Here is a 21066-nt window from a genome sequence, read left to right as displayed (position 1 = left end):
AAACATTAATAAAACAAATTGGGATAAGGTGGACTGAATGTCTTTCAAGTTATTTTTATTATTTATTTATTTTTTGCTTAAGATCAGTTTCAACATAGCTTACATAATTCTTCATGAACGGTTTCATGCAGCCTTTCAACAAATCAATTTATACTATGTTTTCATGTGTGTCAAATTTAAATAGAAAAAACCCAAATAAAAGACAAGAGAAGTGACATTAAAACACTAATTCTAACTCTTAAAAGACACCTGGGCAAACTCAGGTGCACAAAGACAATAGAAATATACAATTCTTTTTTTAATTCAATGACATCTTTTATCTGCAACATAGTTGGACATTGACAACATACTAGACACACCAGACTGTTACTTCTACAGAAGAATCTGAACTTCAGCTCATAGCTATTGATTGAAACAGTGGCACAATTTCATTGAATAAACTGTTAACAACTAGCATTTCATCCATCATATTTGGGGCTTTGGCCTGAAGATCCCAAACTGATGCAAAAAACAGCACACAAGCCAATGCTACTTCCTTCACAGTCTGTATTTCTAGCTATTACAGCATTTCTATGCTACACTTACAAACCCATATCATTGGTTAATCCTTAATGTGCCTTCTTCCTGCTATCACATCAGACAATCACGGTTCAAACCTGCCTTGTTACGTGATGGGCCACCATATCACCACACATCAATTACAAAATGACAGAGACACGGACACTGGAGCTGTCTGTAAGTGGCCAGTAAGAGTTTTTTAAAAGCATGGTGACATCTGTAAACCACAGCTTAGACAAAAGGGCACCATAGCACTGGCTGGGGAGCATAAAGCGTAAGCTCCAATCAGGAGAGCTGGAATTTGGCCTTTTTGTATCGCCTTTGAGATAATGACAACCCGTATAGGTGGAACGTTAACCCTCCTCTTCATCGCTGTCCCGCATGGTGATGCCCTGGAGGCCATCAGTGGCAGACACGGCTGCAGTGGCTTCCTCGATAGTGAGGCGGTTGTAAACGGTCTCGTAGCTCTTGTTGTTCAAAGTGCCATCCAGCACGCCTTGTAGCCGAAAGTCACGGTATGACTTCTGCACAACAAAAATATAGAAAAAAGCCAGCAGTCACACATTAAAAAAAAAAAAACCTCACAGAACAGCACATAATTATAAACTAGGAAACAATTAAATAATTTAAGGTACATTTTCCAATTTCTCTTTTGACTTCTGTTCAAAATCATACATCAGGGATTTGCTTGAAACGGCACTCATGTACTAATTAATCTCTTATTATCTGGGTAATGGAATTCCTTGTGCAGCCAAACTGAACTTGACACTCTTGTCATGGTCATTTAGCATCAACAGAATTTCAGTCTTCACACTGTATTCACTTTTTTTGTTTACCTTGACAATCTTGATGAGAGTTTTGAGTTGGTAAACATGCAGCTGCTGGTCGAGCCTGTCTGTCAGCCAGACACAAACTGCCTTCATGAAAGAGTTGTACCATTGCTGTGGACATGAGGAAAAAAAAGACAACCCTTGACCTAAAGGGGACATCAAAATTTTATGCAAAAAAATAAATAAATCATCTCTGCAGATGTAGTTCTTTAAGCAAATAAAAAGACCCCCAAATGGTATCTTGAAATGTTATACTTAGAACAAGTATGTACAACCCCCCTAATATTTATACCATGATTAATGCAAACAAGTAAATGCTTCAAGCTGCAACACCCCCCAAATGTTCAAGCCAAATCTACACCCTTGTACGTGTACATTTCGATGCACCCGAGGACACCTTGTATAATTAGAAATTCAGAAGGCAAGCATTTCTGCAATATGATATTACTACATTGGTGTGCATAAGGACTCTCTGACACCAGTCCATGTCTATTAAATCCGTTTGCATTCAGATCGCATTACATTTCAAAATCTTTAGCTCAAGTTGCTGAAAGTTAAAAGGATGGAGAATTGATTGTCCATATTCACTTGATGCTCAGAGTATGATGTTATTGTTAAGGCCAAAGCATCATCTTTTTTTTTTTTGTTTTTTAAATATCACTTAGCGGCCTGTTTTCACCGAACCTCCCTTGTATCTACTTTTAATTTGAACAAGTGCTACAACTAATAATTATTTCTTCAATTAATCGGATAAATACCAAAATGTTATTTCCTGTATTTTATTAAAATATAATTTAAAAAATAACCCAGAAATTATAGAGCGTAAGGATTTGGTCTGATTTACTGTATACTGAATTTACGAATCTAGACTCTCACTAAACTTTGAAGAAAGCCTGAATATTTAATATTGTTATTATTAATTTCAGGACATAAGCAAAACATTTCCTTTACTTGTAAAACTTAAAAAGTACAGTTCATTAAAAAGTCGGGAAGGAGTGGGACAAAAAAAATCAGCCCAGCAGAGGGCAATGGTGACACCAGAATAGAAATATGAATAAATCTGCCCAGCTGAAAAATACATAATTATGTTAGATACATATGCTTGTGCACTCTCATAGATAACATACATTATAAGTATTTTAAATGAATATTGTATGTTTTAAAATAGTATTGTTATTGATTACATGTTACTAAACTTTTCTTTAAAAAAATATGTGTATGCTAATCTAGTAAAATAATGCTTACCATGGTTTAAATTTACTTGTGAAATCAGACATTACATTTGGCATTATCAGGAAGACTATCAAATATCAGTACCCTTACCATTATTATACATTATAATTTGCATTATATACAGTTTAATACAGTGCAATCATCAGATTCACTCTTGCACTGAAAATAGCATCTTTGCCTGTAATACATGCACTGACAGGATGAGGAGAATACATCTGAAACACTTTAAAAACCAGTGTGATATCCATGAAAGCGGCACGATTGAGTACATTGAAACTGAAAACACTGTATGATGTTGCACCAGTTTAATCAAAGTGATTGCACTCCCTTTCTCGAGACACGCGTGTGGTAAAAACAAACAGTATACATTATAAAACAGTAAATATCAGTAAATTGTGAGCTGTGCACATGAAAGCACATCAAACCTAGAGCTCCATGCATCAAATAGCACAAGCCCTCTGTCAACGCACCTGATGCAGCAAATGCTCCACATTAAACTGTATGCTTATTATGATTTTTTTTTATGTTTATAAAGTGCTCGTGCGCCGGACAACTTGGGTCGTGTTTTTATGCTTCAAATTGTCTCAATTGTTTTACAAATGAGTTCTCACGCAACACATTTTTCAACGGGCTGTAAAGTGACTTCACTGATGGAGCTTTTCCATGCTTGCCGCATATATACAACTAATCAATAATAAAATTTGTTGTTGATGATTTCCATTAACAATAATTATTGATTTTATCGATTAGTTGTTGCAGCCCTAATTTGAACCTTATTTGCCATAAAGGTTTACTTAATGCATATTTAATTTCAAATTTGCAGTTGGTGCGTAAATTATCCCAAACAGCACAAGATTAATCAGCAAAATCCGCTCCTGCCGTTAACAAAGTGGGCAAAACAGAAGATGAGATGGCGCTTAATTGAAGCACTTAGGCTGGCTGGGGAAACAGATGACGATGGTCCTAATTGTGGAAAGTGAAGGAGCAATGCATTTCTCCATATCAGCAGTGGCCAGACGAATCTTCGTCTCGCATGTCGGTAATCACATGCTTAAGTGTCCACTTGTCTGGTTCATTAGAAAGGCAGGGGAGGGCAGGCTCGGCATCTGTGACCAGGCTGAGGGCCACTACTCCTCGCCGTGCATTCCTCATCGCATCCTTAATCACTGTGATTTACAGCCTTGGACAAACAGACCACAGCCTGCAAGGGCATGCGGTGACTGATTTTCTTATTTCCTAATGCATCTTCTCTCAGGTTCAGCAGTACACAACAGTCGTTGGCCTGATGTACACAAGCTCTTAGATCCATTAAGAAGAAACAGCCAGAGGAGTGCGTGATTGGATGAAAAATGGACTGAAATATAGGGGCGAACAGGGCTATTCGTCACACCGAGGAAGTTGTCACAAGGGCTGTAGCACAGTAACAATTATATTTTTAGGCAAAAGTTCAATAGCGCAAATATGGGTTTTGTATATGCTGGTTTCAAACACCTAATTCAAAATCCCCTTTAATTAGAATAATTTTTGTGAATTCTTCCCTCAAGTAAATTTTCATTCACATAATATTTTTGTTATAAATCTTGGGTAAAAAAAAAAAAGGTCATTCAGAACGTACCTTTTTTAACCTGGTGCGCTTGTGTTTTGGATTCGCAATGAGCAACACATAATTTAAACAAATTTAAACCGACTGTGCGCAAGAATCTAGACTGTCATATAAGGGTTAAACTTCTGGCGACACAACAACATGACGTCAATTTCCGTGACGCACTTCTACAGTTGTAGAGCCAACAAAAGTTATTTCAATGAAATCGGTTTGGGTGAAAAGAGTAGCATCTCTGGTTTTGTTTGATATGCCACTTTAAAAAATTCATAAATGTTCTACATATCAGCGTGCTGATAAACATGATGTCCACATACATGGATTTTGAGACATTATTCCCTCCAAAAGTTGAAAAAACATGCTAGTTATGGATAATACTTTCAATTTCTATAGCACAGTATTAACTGCCACCACCATTGTGTCCTAGAGCAAAGCACTTAACTCCAGGTTGCCCTGGGGGAATTGTCCCAGTATTAAGTGCACTGTAAGTCGCTTTGGATAAAAGCGTCTGCCAAATGCATAAATGTAAATAAATGAATCGGTTTGTGCTTCATAAAGGTTTGACCTTTTATATTTTGTAGAAAAGCCTGTAATAGGTAGTTTGCTGGTATAGATTTGAAGAGAAGCGTAGATTTGGTTTGGTGGTTGTGATTGTGGGGACATGTTTCCTTGTTACACCCCAACGTTCACATGAAAACTACAGCACTGGTGTAATGGCAAATTCCAGTGTGAAAACTTGCCCCATATAGTGTGACAATATGCCAATAGGTCAATGAACCGTATTTTTCTTTTTCTCTGGGCAAGAACAGTAAAAATATTCAATAACTTTTTTTGTAGCCAAGACTTTAAGGTATGTGGCTATGCAGAAATGGACTTAAAAAACCTTCCCTGTGAAATACCCACAGGAGTAAAAAAACGGGACAACTAGCCCCGGACTCCCCTATTTAAAGCAGAAACAGCTAAACGAAAAACTTCCAAAAGTTATTGCTAACTGAATATTAAGCTCCAAGAGATCTGAAGATTTAAGTGTAATCAGATCAGGTGTTTCTGAACAGATTGATGAATTCGCAAACTTATAAAGAGACGTGCAACACCACAAATGTGCACACAAACACACACGCACAGGCTGTTTGATAAGGAAGCTTCTGCGATGACACATAGCGACCTCGCTCTCTGCGCTCTCTCCTGGTGCATGACTGTGTGTGTGTGACACACATTAGGGGCTGCCGGTGTGCGGGGCACATCCATTCCGCTCGCCTGTTTCCATACAGTGCCGTTGCCAAAGGTCTAATAAATCAAGAGGAGCCATCAAACACTACATCTCTCCAATCTGGCTCGGAATAGAACATTTTAAAAGACAATCTGGTCTGGAGTTACCAGGGTGATAGGGTTGTGTGAGCATGTGTGTGTGTGTGTGTGTTTGTCATACTATGGATCTACAGTCTCTGAAATTGTGTTCCTTAAAAGAATGAGCAGTTTGTTTTAGAACAAAAATAAAGGGATAGTTCACCCAAAAATTTTAATTCTGTCATTATTTACTGTACTCACATTCATGTTGATGCAAAGCTATATGACATTCTATCTTCTGTGGAACATAAAAGGAGATGTTAGGCAAAATGTTCAGGAACTGACAACCTCAATGCCATTTACTTTCATCTTATTGAAGAATGCAGCATCAATATTCTTCTAAGGTTTTCCTCTTGTGTTCCATTGAGGAACGCAAGTTATACGGCTTAGGAATGACATGAGGGTGAGTAAATAATGACAGAATTTTCATTTTTTGGAGAACTAAGGAGGCATTTCCACCTGCACACACACTTTCTCTCCAGCATTGTTTGAGAGTAAACAGGTCAACAGGAGCCCTGAGTGAGTGCTCGAGCACTGGAAGTGGTCACAGTGGGCTGATGAGTGCTCTTGATGAGGCCTCACAAGCTCTTCCTACAAAAACTTTCACCACCCCCTTTCACGGCTCTACAATACCCACAGCTGAGTAGAGGGGCTAAGAACACAGGCAGAAAAGAATCAGAGAAAAAGATGGACTGAGAGAAGAGGAAGAGATTAGGAAGAAGGAAGAAAATTGCACTATAAAATTGACCTTGAAAAAACATCTGAATAAAACAAATAACAAGGGGCAGAATGAGACTTGAATGTTTTTAATTCATGTCTTTCTGGAATACTTGATTCTGGTAAAATGTCTCTCATAAACTATGAATTATCTCCTTATCAGGCTTGGGTGTAATCCGATTACAAAGCAAATAGTTACTGTAATCTAATACATTTTTTATTCAAAATGTTGTGTAAGCATTCTTATAATCAGATTAAAATGACTGCCTCATCTGCCATTGAGCAAACAAACAAATAGACCCGCCCCCAACTAACGGCATTGGACGAGTAATGTTGGGGACGGGTCTAAACGTGTCACTTAAAACAAGCAGTATTTTTTTTATAGTGCCACAGAGACACAGTGTTTTCAGTTTTCAAGAAAATAAACCTTTGAACTTTCAATTAATTTAATAATTTTTAAGTACCTGGTTAGTACAGGTTTATACTTATTTCTAATATATTATATATGTAGAATACATGAATTTTGGCCTCGAAATGAGACACTATGATGGAGAAATGTGTGGTGCTGAGTGCATGAGTGCACTGAGTGCAAGTAATTAGTAATGTGATAACCTTTAATTAAGCAATCAGTAAAGTAATCTGATTTAAATTTTTGTTAAATAATTAATTCATTTTTAGTGGATTACTATTTAATTATTTTTAAATCCCCTTTACTTAGTAGGTCCTCGTGGTGAAGCGGTTACCTCAATCCTGGTGTCTCAGTTGCCTCCACTTCTGAGACAGTCAATCTGTGCATCTTATCACGTGGATCATTGTGCATTGTGGAGACTCCTGCTACTCTCTGCGATCCATGCACAACTTACCACGCGCCTCATTGAGCGAGAACCACTAATCGCGACCATGACAAGGTTACCCCATGTGACTCTACCCTCCCTAGCAACCGGGAAAATTTGGTTGCTTAGGAGACCTGGCTGGAGTCACTCAGCACACTCTGGATTCGAACTCGCAAATCCAGGGGTTGTAATCAGGTGGGTTACTATTTTTAAGTAATTTACCCAACACTGCTGACCACACATTATCGCCTACTTAGTAGGTTTTTATTTATTTACATTGATAAATTTACTCCGCTATACTAAAATACTCAGAATGGTTGGAGTCATGGCTTAGCAGTTAGTTGAGCCATGGTGGTCATATGGAAGATGCAGGTTTGAATCCGGCCTGTGTCGTGTTCCAATCGCATTACCTGTCTCCTGTTTACATTTATTATCATTAAAAAGTGGCAATCTGCGGATTCCCAAAAATACAGTGAATATTTATCGCCACAGCCACAATTATGCATCACACACCAATGTTAGGTGATGATGAACCTTAGCTGTTAAAAATATGTTTGTTATACTTGGTTTACTAAACAAGCAGTCAGAAGTGCATTTGTTAGTTTTTTCAACACATAGAGCTGCATTTAGTTGAAGTAGTTGTAATTTGCAGGAACTGTATTGAGCTTTAGAATGTAATTCAAACATGTGTTTCTTGGAGATCAGGCATTATGAAACATTCATGTGGGAGCACATGAATAGCTTCAGCTTGCTGCTGAGTGGCAGGAACTTACGTCAAAGATTTTCTCGGAGTACATTTCATCGCTTACACGGTCTCGCAGAATATCCTGGTTTTGCCTTACGAAGGTGATGTAGGTGTCTGCTAGATCTGTACCAGGTTTCTGCAAAGAGGAAGCAACAGGTTTAAATTCATAAGAGGGGTGGATTTTTCCCCCTTTTTCACACAATTTGGAATGCACAATTCCCAATGCGCTTTTAAATCCTTGTGGTGGCGTAGTGACTCGCCTCAATCCAGCTTGCGAGGATGAATCGAAGCTGCCTCCACGTCTGAGACTGTCAAACAGTGCATCTTATCACATAGCTTGTTGAGCGCGCTGCCACGGAGACATCGCGTGTGGAGGCTTCACGCCATTCTCTCGGCATTGACGCTCAACTCACCATGTGAGAACAAACCACATTAAATTGACCGCCAGGAGGTTACCCCATGTGACTTTACTCTCCCTAGCAACCGGGACAATTTGGTTGCTTAGGAGACCTGGTTGGAGTCAGCACGCCCTGGGATTCGAACTCCAAGGGGGGTAGCCAGCGTCTTTTACAACTGAGCTACCCAGGCCCCCCAAGAGCCTTCATTTTGGGGATTGCAAAGCACATTTGACCAACAATTAATGTATATAATATAATTAATGTAGAGTTACTAAATCTCAGTTACATTCGCCGGATTTTTCTGCATTTCATTGCATGATGCTGACTTTATGCCAATAGGTGTCAGTATGAAGTCTAAGAACACTGTTGTAAAATTCAGCAAAACAAACAAAAAATTATTTTAATTTTCATTTAATTTCTTTCTTTTTTATGTTGAACAAATCAAATACAAACACCAACACACTGACTGTTTGCCAAGACCACTATCTTTGCCTACTGGAAAAGTGTTGTGACTGAGATAAAAAAAAATCTTTTTTTTATATCAGGTATAGCTATATAGATATATATAAAAAAAACATAAAAAGCACCAGCGACACTAAAAATCAGCTAAAAGCAATCCTTTTACCTGTAGAAAAATTCCCATTGGCGGTGTTAAAACATGAAATGTCCATAGTGCTGTAATTGCTGTGACATGTTTTCCACCCATTACTTATGGGCTGATGTAGTTGAGGGCTTGGAAACTGGAAAAAAAAACTTTTTTAACAGAGAGCAAAGAGACACCTGAACTTCTGCTTACTGTTCTTGTGAGGCTTTTCACAGCTGTGTGCTGGTGTCTTGATTGCCATCAACGGCATATTGCTTGATAGAAAATACAGAAAAATATCTCAATATTGATCCTTAAAATCCCAAGATCGATCTTTTACTCTTTGCCTATTTTCAGTGGCTGTATGAAAATGTATTTGTGGAAAATTATTAGTAGTGTGCTAATAGGTAATATAAGTTTATTTGTCTTTGAAAGAAACAAATGGAGGGACAATGGCGAAAGCCTCTGAAGTATCCTCGATGTCATCTTTAGAAGCATGCAAGCTTCCTAATTCACAGTGTGCACAAAAGATAACAGCATGAATTGCAATTTTATTTGCAATGATTTTATCAGAACAGCTATGAAATCAAAAGGCTTTAGAAAACGTTTAAATGCTCAAGAACCACAGTATATTGCAACACCACGAAAACATTTTTGTTACATTTTCTTGAGTTTTCATTAGCAGTGTGCAAAATGGCTCTATATTATTCTACTTATTGATATTTGATATATAACTCGAAAATTGTGTATTTGCTCTGAAATGGCATTAAAATATATATATATATTTTTTTTTTAAATCAGAGAAACAATAATTTCAACCAAACAGCCATTTTAGTTGACTGACAATGTTTGCTCTAAAACAGTTTTTGTGAGCAAATTAACTCACTTTTGGAACCCAGTTTGAGGTTATTATAATATAACATATATAGCTTTATATTTATTCTGAGTTAGCATGTTTACTTTGCTGTTAATAAAGCTGCATTTAGATTCTCCATCCTCGCCTGCCTCACCACAGAAAGACTGACCTCCGAAATGAATCTAGCAGCTGACAGAATTCTCCTCCTTGAGCAAGAGGACCGTCCAATTGAGGATCACATCAGTGAGTTTTTAGAGCTTAGAGCCGGCGAATTTAGTGCGCCATCTAGACCGCTCTTTGGTGGTTTTCTTCTGGGCGGGTCTCAGTAGTGCACTAAAGGAGCTAATGCCTCCAGAGGATCCTCACTGGATGCTCCTCGAGTTTGTGGAGGAGGCTCTGCGAGTTAGTGGATCACCTTTCACTGTGGGTGTGGAGGAAGAGGGCTTTAAATCTCCTCACACAGTGGTTGCCCCCCAGCCTGCCACGGCCAACGAGCCAACGCCTGCCACGGCCACGCCTGCCATGGCCAACATAGCAATGCCCACGCCTGCCACGGCCAATGAGCTGGAAGCCTCGTCTGTCCCAGAGCCAGCGTTGCCAGCCTCGTCCATCCCAGAGCCAGCAGTGCCAACTTCGGCCATCCATAGGAGGAGGAAAAGAAGAAAGGCTTCTGTTCCCCAGTTTCTGCCTGTACTTTCTTCCACGGCTCCGCCCCCAAAGCCTTCCCCCACCACCAGAGCCTTCCCCGGATCCACACTCAGAGCCTACTCCCCTAGAGAGAGTTCTTCCCGCTGCTCCGCCCACTTTTCCAGAGACTATTCCTCCCGCAGCTCCGCCTGCTCCCCCAGAGACAATTTCTCCCGCAGCTCCACCCACTCCCCTAGAGACAGTTCTTCCCATGGCTCTGCCCGCTTCCCCTGAGATTATTCCTCCCTTGGCTCCGCCCGCTCCCTCAGAGACTATTCCGCCAGTGGCTCCGGCCGCTCCCCCAGAGACTATCCCTCCCGTGGCTCCACCCACTCCCCTAGAGACAGTTCCTCCCGCAGTTCCCGCTTCCCGAGACTATTCCTCCCTCGGCTCCACCCGCTCCCTCAGAGACTATTCCGCCTGCTCCCCCAGAGACTATTCCTCCTGCAGCTCCGCCCGCTTCCCCAGAGACTATTCCTCCCTCAGCTCCGCCTGCTCCCTCAGAGACTATTCCGCCAGTGGCTCCGGCTGCTTCCCCAGAGACTATCCCTCCCGTGGCTCCACCCATTCCTCTAGAGACAATTCCTCCCACGGCTCCGCCCGCTCCCCCAGGGACTATTCCTCCTGCAGCTCCGCCCACTCCCCCAGAGACTATTTCGCCAGCAGCTCCGCCTGCTCCCCCAGACAACTCCTCCTGCGGTTCCTTCTATCTCCCAGCCCTCTTGTCCCTGCCTCGGCCCTACGGCCGCCTCTCAGGCCTCCTGACCTGGTCTCGGCCTGCGGCCACCTCCCAGGCCTCCTGACCCTGCCTCAGCCCTGCGGCTGCCTCACAGGCCTCCTGAACCTGTCTCAGCCCTGCGGCCACCTCACAGGTCACCTGACCCAGTCCCTGTCCTACGGCTGCCTCCCAGGCCTCTTGGCCCTGTCTCGGCCCTGCTGCCGCCTCCCAGACCTCCTGACCTGGTCTCCATCTTGAGGTGGTCCCCTTGGACTCCTGGCCATCCACCGGATCTGCTCTGGTCCCCTTGGTCTCCTGGCCCTCTGTCTGATCTGCTCTGGTCTCCATGGTCCTCACTCTTCTGCCTCAGTCTCAAATCTCCCTGTGTTCCTCTGCTCTCCATACCCCCTTGAACTGCCCGTTTGCCCCTTGTGCCCCCTAATCACCGTTTTCCCCCACAATCCATGGACAAATTAGTTTTTTTGTGGAGCGTCTGGAATCTGCTTCTTAAAGGGGATTCCAGAAAATTTGTTTAAATTCTTGTTTAGTTCCTGTTTCCTGTTAGATTTTGCAGTCCTTTGTAGTTTCATTTTATGATTGTTTTTCCCTAGATTGTTTCCACAGGTGTTCCTCGTTCCCTTGTTTGCCCCCAGTGTATTTAAGCCCTTGTTTTCCCAGTTTCATTGTGTTTTGGCTGTATTAATACAACACGCTACAATGGTTTGACAGTAGCAGTGCTGGGTAAACTACTTTAAAGAAGCTTTCCAAATTACAAACAAAAAGTAGCTAAATATGCTGGAGCTATATGAAGGAGCAATATTGAAAAATATTTAACTAGATTTATTCAGCACCATCATAAAATAAATCGGGGTTCAAATATTAAAGGTGCACTCAGTAAGTTTTTAGCTGGCTCTAGCACATCCCAGTAAACTCTATACTGACACCAATCATCCTGGATACTTAATTTGTTTAGTTTGAACTGCCGTTTGTACTGCCGCGTTGTTCAGCACCCATGAGGGGGCGGCTCACTCAATATAAAATTAAACAGCATTTATTTAATTACTGATATGACTGGAGTCTTTATCTTATCTGAGTGTTCATCATTTTCATCATATTTCTATAAAACGCTATTCATGTCTTTGTGTAAAACTTTAATTGGCAAAAACTTACTGAGTGCACCTTTAAATTTGCAGATTAATTAATACAAAATACAACTGACAAAAGTAAAAAACGGCAGATTATCAGTTCATAAACACATAATTTTTTCCTCATATAATGCTATCTTACAACATCTAAATGCTTTTACTTCAGCGCATGACTTGTAAGGCAAATAATTTTAACATTTGCATTACATTAACAAGCTTATTCAAGTGTTCAAGTTGTGCAGTAGCCTGTCCTGAAGAGCAAACGAGTTGACACATGAGACGAAAGCATCATAAAAGCATCACAAAATTATGTGGTTGCTTCAGCAATTGCTAAACTCGATAGAGCATTAACCTTAAAAACCTCATCTGTTTGGGGGCCTGGGTAGTTCAGTGAGTACTGACGTTGACTTCCACACCTGGAGTCGTGAGTTCGAATCCAGGATGTGCTGAGTGTCTCCAGTCAGGCATCCTAAGCAACCAAGTTGGCCCGGTTGCTAGGGTGTGTATAGTCACATTGGGTTAACCTCCTCACAGTTGCTATAATGTGGTTCTCGCTCTCGGTGGGGCGCGTGGTGAGTTGTGCGTGGATGAGCAGAGAGAATAGCGTGAGCCTCCACACATGCTACGTCTACGCGGTAACACGCTCAACAAGCAACATAAGATGTGTGGATTGTCGGTCTCAGATGCGGACCCGGATTGTGGTGGGTCACTAGGTCACCATGAGGACTTAGAGCGCATTGGGAATTTGGCATTCCAAATTGGGGCCAAAAAGGAGAGGAAAAAATAAATAAATTGTTTGGGAGAACATTTAAATTGCTTTTAGCACCACACAATGGACATTTCACCACAGTATTGTCAAGATATGTGTAATGAATCATGTAATGTTGTTTGGTAAAAATTTTGCTTATCATGAGATCAGTCTGCCGGAAAAACATTTCTACTACACACCTGCATAAATACAGAATATTCTTCATCAACGCTCGAAGTATGTTCTTAATTTAATTCTGTACTTACTATCAAAGTATGGGAATTCCAACCCAATCCAATGCACTTCCTTCCACCTCTCTAACAGGTTGACAAAGCCGTGTGATAAACAGGGTCCCAAAACATGATCTTCATGCTCACACAAACTGTCCTGTAAATGCCAACCAAGCCATCGAGTGAGGACCTGGCCACAGGCCCAATCCATCAGGCCAGACAATGAAATGGCAGTTGGGTGTGGGCTGGGGTGTGAGTGTATGAATGAATAAATGGAGAGGTGTGGGACGGTGCGATTAAGGCCAGCTTAATGACTGGTTAAGCTGAGCGGATAAATGCTGTGGATGGGAAACGGAGGAGAAAGGGAAGGAGAGATGAAATGCGCAGTAATTACACAGAACTGCTAGCCTGGCTTCCTGCCACTACCTAATTCACTGTCCAGGTGCAGGTGTGTGAGTGCGTGTGTGTGTATGTGTGTGTGTGTGTGTGTTTGTGTGGTTCTGAAGTGAAGTGCGTGTGAAGTGTGTTTTCTGTTTGAATAGCACATTTGACAATCAGTAAGTTTTGAGAAATACTTTGTTGTGGTGGTGTTAATAAGAACAGAGATTCAAGTTGTGTTACCATGGGTGTGAATGTGTGAACAAGTATGTTAACAGAGCGCTATCAGTAGGGCGTCTTGCCAAAAAGCCCCGGATCTAAAACAGCAGTGTTCACAAAGGAGCAGGGGAGCTTAACCTTTCATAACAAGAGCCCAGAAATGTTTAGAGCCAAAGACCAGACCACAGCCAGGTTTTCCCTCCCTCTCTGGCTTCAGTGGGAGCTGTGAAAAGCACTTACGTGGTGCAGCCTTACTTCTGCACAAAAGCGCAAGGTGGAAGTTACATTATAATTTGAGGGCAAGATGGGGTGTTGGCCCGCTGTACACCTCAGAGAGCCAAAACTAAGAGCTTAGATGGGGCGATGGGGTCTTGACTCAAGGGATATCAAGGGTTTAGGTGGCTTTGCTGTTGTAAACTTTGTTGGTTGCTTGAAAGGAATGTTCCAGGTTTAGTACAAATGAACCTCAATGAACAGCATTTGTGTCAATGTTAATTACCACAAAAATGTATTTCACTTCGCCCCTCATTTATTTAAAAATAAGCTAAAATCTGTGTTACAGCGAGGCACTTACAATAGAAGTGAATGTGAAACAAATGGCAAAAAGTGTGGTTCGTTCTGAGAAAATTCCTAGCATCATTAATTTGTTTGCAAATGCCACTTGGTTTGATATTTATTGTAATGCATTCAGACATTTTTAAGTGTGGCTCAAGTGTCCAAATACTTTCTGTGACACTGTTTATCATCATCAATTCTAAATAAAATGCAGAAAAACACTAAGGATAGGAAACTTAAGACATTTAACGAGTCCAGGTCCGATTCCTCTTAATGACTGTTTCAGTACTTCTGTTTCCAAATGATTAGATAATTTCAGATTTCTACAGAGCAGATATAACAAATCCAAAATAAATGTAATACAATTCTTCATGCAATGGCATGTTTGCATAATTTTAGAGGCATAAATGCAACCCAATAATTGATCCTAACTATATATTACATAAAAATCTAAATAAACAACACATTTTATTAACTATTTAATTAATTCATTTATTATTTTACAAAATTCCCCTTGCTACATCAAAACTTATGTGTATCTTTAACACACACTGTCATATGAACAACAGTAACAGCACTGCCAGATTGAAATCTTACAGGTCTGAAGTACAAGTTTAAAAAAACACATTGACAGTTTCAGAGACAGTAAAGACTGTAATGTATTATAATGTTGTGCTTCAACTGTTCTTATTTAATTTTGGGTTGGACATGCATAACATGCACATCAGCAAAAGATTGATTCAGTAACTGCTCTGATTGATGTATATGTGTTTTTGATTCACCAAAAATAACTGTCTCATAAAAGTAATTTGTTTGGGAATCGAACAACACTGGGCACTGTATGTTTTGTGCTGTAGATTCAAAAGAGCAGACTCATAAGGTCATTAGTTTGGGAATCAAACTATACCAAAGGCTGTGAATGTTTCACACTGTAGATAAATAATAAAAAACTAAAAAACGGAGTGGTGAACGGAGAGCGATATCAGGAGATGAGAACGATAAGAATCATCACCTGGCAATGATTGCCTCTAACAGCTGTTTGTCATTGCAGTGAGAGTGGAGACAGGCTTCTAAGAGTAAGCCAGAGACCAGTGAGGGGGAGAGATCTGCACGGAGCAGAGTGTTCCAGAGGGCGATAGGTGTGTTGTGCTGAAAAGCATTATTTCAGTGTGTCCACTGAAAATTGGGATATATAGACTGTAAAAACTGTGGGAAATAAAGCCCTATGAGTTGGATCCTAGTCATAAAACGAAGAACTTTGTTACACTGGTGCCGAAACCCGGGAATTAAGGGAGGAAGAATGGCGCCATGGATACATAACCTCTGGAGGACATGGCCAAGGCCCTGCCAGTATCCACCAGATGCAAAATCAGGCCCTCCTCGAGCTGCACACTGAGCATGGACAGCGATTCATTGCGTTCTGCCAGGCCCAAGCAGATGACCGGCAGACGTTCTGGAGCTTGCTGCAATAGGTGGGTGCTGCCGCTTTGACCCCGGATCCCGTGACCGCCCTACCCCAGTTTCTGCTTGTCAAGATGGGCCCCCTTAACGATCAAGAGGCCTTCTTGGAGCTCTTTGAACAGACAGCAGGTGCATGCAGATGGCCGAGCACCCAGTGGGCAGTCTGATTAATTCCACTGCTGTCAGGGGAAGCCCAACTCGCCATGCAGCAGTTACCAGCGGAGAACCTCCTGGTGTACGCCGACCTGAGAAAAGCCATCTTGCAATGGGTCGGCCGGACACCCGAGCAGCAGCGCCAACGCTTCTGCTCTATGACCATTGATGAGCACGTCCGCCTGTTCACCTTTGCCCAACAGCTCCAGGACACCTGCCAGATGTGGTTGCTGGCTGAGCAACGTGATGTCGGAGAGGTCATCAATCTGGTGGTACCAGAGCATTTAATCGCTCGACTTCTGAGAGGGATGGCAGAGTGGGTGCAGTGCCACCTCCGGCATTTCTCTAAATGGCCATCCAGCTGGCAGAGGACCACAGATCCTTCTCTCTCTCTCTCGCTCTCTCTCTCTCTCTCGCTCATTCCTGTGTATCTTCACCATGCTTTCTTTTCAGTGAGGAGCCCCTACCATACAGGCTCATCGACTCCGGGGATTGCACTACCTGCCGGTTTCCCTGCCCCTCTTCGAAATAATTGGTATGGACCTCGTTGGGCCATTAGAGCGGTCCACACATCGGCATCGCTTTGTGTTGGTTCTGATGGAATATGCAATGTGATATCCGGAAGCAGTGCCTCTACGCAACATTTATGCACATAGTCTTGCAGAGGCACTCTTCAGAATAATTTTCAGAGTGGGGATTCCGAAAGAAATCCTCACTGCTCAAGGCACTGCTGTATGAATTATTGGGTATTGATTTGGACAAGCGTGTACCACCCGCAAATTGATGGCTAGGTCGAACGATTTAATAAAACCCTGAAAAACATATTTTGTAAGTTTGTGCACGAAGATGCTCTGAATTGGGATAAGTGGCTTGAACCCCTGTAATTCACAGTTCAAGAGGTCCTGCAAGCCTCAACAGGGTTCTTCCCATTTTAATTGTTGTATGGGCGTAAGCCTTGCAGTGTTTAGATATCGTGAGGGAAAATTGGGAGGAGGGACTTTCAAACAGTTAAAATGAAATTCAATATATTCTTTACCTGAGAACAAAACGCCACACATTGGGGAACCTATCACAGGAGAATTTGCTACAGGCTCAAGTATGTCAATCCCGGCTGTATAACAGGGGAGCTCGGCTATAGGAATTTACACAGGGAGATAAAGTCCTTGTTTTACTACCCACATCAAGGTCACACGGTGAGTTGGGTTAGTCGACTATGAGGTTAAACGAACGGATAGGGGTGGAGCACAACATATGTACCACCTTACCCTCTTAAACCGCAGAGGGAGGTGGTCCCCGTGGCTTTGACGACGGTGGTACAGGAGAGGGAGGAGCTCGGGCCAGAGGTGAACTTAAAAGCCAATTGTGGCACACCGGTCACTTGTGGAGACCACCTCTCATTGCCACAGGTCACGGACGTGGCCCGGTTGCAGAGAGAATTCTCAGATGTGTTCTTACCTCTTTCCGGTCATACAAACCTCATAAAACACCATATCGAAACAACACCAGAGGTAGTGGTATGTGTAGTTGTCCTTACCGATTACCCGAGCACCAAAAAAAAGTGGTTTGCGAAGAATTAAAGCCCATGCTCGATATGGAGGTAACAGAAGAATCCCACTGTGACTGGACCAGCCCGGTGATGCTGGTTCCACAGAGCGATGACTCTGTCCGGTTCTGTTGGATTATAGAAAATTAAATCCAGTGTCTAAATTTGACACGTATCCATTGCCACAGATTGATGAACTATTTGATCGGGTGGGAGCGGCTCGCTTTTATTCGTCACTGGATTTAACAAAGAGTTATTGGCAGACCCCCTTAAAACCAATATCCCGTGAGAGAACTGCCTTCTCCACACCGTTTGGCTTGCACCAATTTGTGACCCTTCCGTTCGGTTTGTTTGGTAGCAAGTGCGCAGTTGGATGGGTAGAGGTATCAGGGGTTGCACTTGGGTCACATCGGACAGAGTGTTCCAGAGTGTGATAAGTGTTGTTCTGAAAAGCATTATTTGAGTGTGTCCACTGAAATGTGGGATATATAGACTGTGAAAACTGTGGGAAATAAAGCCCTTTGTGTTGGATCTTGCCATCTCCCGCTTCCTCCTTGTCACGAAAACTAAGAACTTAGTTACAAACAGCTCATTAGAGTCATTAGTCGGGAATCAGACTACACCAAATGCTGCAAATATTTTGTGCTGTAGATTCAAAAGTCCAGGCTCATAAGAGTCATTAGTTCAGGAATCGGACTTCACCGAAAGCGGCAAATGTTTTGTGATGGAAGATTTAAAAGTGCAGGCTCATAAGCGTCATTTGTTTTATAATTGGACTATACTGAAGGTGGCAAATGTTTAGACTGTAGATCATTTAAAAAACGGTTTATTAGAGTAATAATTTGGGAATAGAACTACACAGGGTGCTATAATGTATGTTTTGCATTGCAGATTAAAAAGAGCACGCTCATAAGAGTCAATTGTTTAAGAATTGGACTACACCAGAAACACTTCTTTGCGATGTAGAATTCAAAAGAACTGGCTCATAAGAGTTATTCGTTCATGAATCAGGAAATGCCAAATGTTTCGCTTTGTAGATAAAAAAAAAAACCCTGGCTAATTAGAGTAATTCGGGAATCGAACAACACTGGTTTCACCATGTTTCATGCTGCTGATTCAAAAGAGCAAGTTCATAAGAATCATTCGTTTGGGAATAGGACTATACCAAAAGCATCAAATGTTTCATGCTGTAGATTCAAAAGAATCGGCTCCTAAGATACATTTGTTTGGGAATCGGACTACACCAGAAGCGCAACAGCACAGAAATTCTTGAAAATTATATGGTTCCTGCATTAAAATTAAAATAAATAAGGAACCGGTTCTGAACAAGACATGCACATTCTGGACGTACAGTATAGATAAAACTATTTGGAAACAATTTTTTTTTTTTCATAGCTTTATCCAAAAAACCCTTCTGTTATCATTGCTGTTGCCTTGGTTCATGAGGACATGTGGGTACTCAGTATTTCCCTCAGCCATGTTCTTGTTTCATGGCTTGATCACTGCCCTGTTTGCTGGTGATTCATTAGCATCTCGCTCTGCTTGTGACGGCACATTGTCAACACTGGCAGATCGTGAGACTGATTTGAAGCCAATTGGTTTGCTAATTAGTTTTGCTCAGCCAGCTCTCAGACGCTCCAATTCCTCTTTCATTATACAAAAATATATTTATCTTAAGTAATTGTGAATTAATACACATTAGGCCTTTTTTAAATGATCAAACAAAGAAAAATGGAAATGATTGGCAAAGCTGAATAGAGAACCTGTTTCTCTAAGTATATAATACAACACACACACACAGTACGCATGCAAAATCAATATTCACACAAGGCATGCCGACATCATGCAGATAGTTACTTTTTCAAATGGAACAGAACTTACAGGGACATCCACATATTTGGCTGCTGCCTTTACCTTTGAAGCAATAAAAAAAGTTCTGATAAATATCTATGGGTTGACAAATTATCAGTCCGAAATAAGATGCGGTGGAGGAGATAAACTCACCGTGAAAGAGAGGATGGAGGAAAAGAATGTTCCCTCGTCATATCGTGAGAGTTTGGACAACACCCCATCCAAAACAGCTGCAAACTGTGAAAGAGAAGAAATGTTTGCGTGACAAAAAGAAACTATTTATTACAAAGTAACAAACTGAAAAGGTAAAATACAGTTACACCCCTCTGAATACACCTGGAAAGCTAAATGAAAGCCAAAATGAAATTCTGTCTCATTTACTCACCCTCATGTTGTTCCAAACCTGTATGACTTACTTTCATATGCAGTACACAAAATAAGATGACAAAATGACAATCTGTTTTGTGTTCCAAAGAAAAAAGAAAGTCATATGGATTTGGAACGAGATAATTTTCAACCTAGTCTCATGGAATAAACATTATGATACTACCTGTTTTGAAATAAACTCTAGATATGCTAAAACTGATTGTTTTATTAATTTTCACACAAATCACGGGTAATAAGACTGATTATGACTTTATGAAACACTTATATTTTGCGCCATTACTCACACCCTGCAATGCTATTATTTCAAAATACTTTTATTCTAATGCATAATTTGAAAAACAATACATTTTAATGCTTGTTTTACAGACCCACCAACATTTACACATTTATTCCAGTGAGACTGCATAATAGCTCACCTGAGCTGGGTTTGAGGCTCTCAGACCGAACCTCAAACCCAGCCAAGGATGCCAAGTGAAAGTTAAGCGAAAGTATCATAGAAGCGACATATGGCATGGTTCCTTTAGAAAGTTGTTGAATGTGCTTTTAAAACATTGGTTAGGTTAAGGGTAAGGACGTACATTTCCTTCACCTCACATTTATCTTTTTGAACACTTTCGGTTAGTTTTAGAGTAAGGCTGTCTGTTTTGTTTACGTCTAATTTATCTTTCTGAGAACGTTTAGAAAGAGAATGTTTAGGTTAGGGAGGTACGCTTCACTCATTAAAACCTCAATCTAATATTCACCTTAAAGACCTTATCTGATTATAACATAATTTCACTCTATTTCACTGGGAAACTGCAGCCAAACGTGTAATGAAGCACACAATTTTAGTTTAGCAATTTTTTTTATATGGTCACAAAAATTCATGAGATCAGTTTGCAATTTTTGGGTGAACTATCCCTTTAACTGAGCATTTTTAAACAAAAAAATGCCATATAACATTTCCTGAAATACTCATTCACTCCAAAGTGTTTCGAGTCAGTGGCTCACAGTGAAGGCCAGCAGAAAAGAATGGGTAAAAGCCAAAACTCAAAGAGATGCGAGACAATGGCTGAAGGGAATACCTTTGAGACCAAGGAGGAGATCATTTCCTTAAAGGCCTCATCGATCAGGACATCGATTTTTGTGTGGTACTGTTGCTGTAGACATAGAAGAAGGGGATGGGGAGGAAAAACTTAAAGATATATGACAGGCTCTCAACACAAAATACAAACAAATCTGATTGGCAGAAACTTTGGCTAGAGCACCATGAGAGAAATGGCTAAATGGATCGCAAACCTTCCTAAAAGAA

General features: G+C 41.1%; 1 protein-coding gene across 3 annotated transcripts in view; it reads right to left on the bottom strand.

Moving 5' to 3' along the window:
* Positions 1-47: 47 nt before the first annotated feature.
* Positions 48-21066, bottom strand: part of cadps2 (Ca++-dependent secretion activator 2) — a 219976-nt gene continuing 198957 nt past the window's right edge. For 2 of the 3 annotated variants that reach the window (XM_052119448.1, XM_052119450.1), the window contains 6 exons: positions 20840-20914; positions 19542-19625; positions 19419-19451; positions 7892-7999; positions 1395-1499; positions 48-1082 (listed from right to left, as the gene is read on the bottom strand). In XM_052119448.1, coding sequence (XP_051975408.1) covers positions 912-1082; positions 1395-1499; positions 7892-7999; positions 19419-19451; positions 19542-19625; positions 20840-20914 — 576 coding nt within the window. In that variant the 3' untranslated portion in view covers positions 48-911. The remainder of the gene's footprint in view (positions 1083-1394; positions 1500-7891; positions 8000-19418; positions 19452-19541; positions 19626-20839; positions 20915-21066) is intronic. The other variant, XM_052119449.1, reaches the window with a different exon arrangement.

This window comes from Xyrauchen texanus, chromosome 46 (assembly GCF_025860055.1).
Source record: "Xyrauchen texanus isolate HMW12.3.18 chromosome 46, RBS_HiC_50CHRs, whole genome shotgun sequence".
In the NCBI taxonomy this organism is placed as follows: domain Eukaryota; kingdom Metazoa; phylum Chordata; class Actinopteri; order Cypriniformes; family Catostomidae; genus Xyrauchen; species Xyrauchen texanus.
The sequence above is the reverse complement of the archived record's forward strand: the minus strand, read 5'-3'. Positions and strand labels throughout refer to the sequence as shown.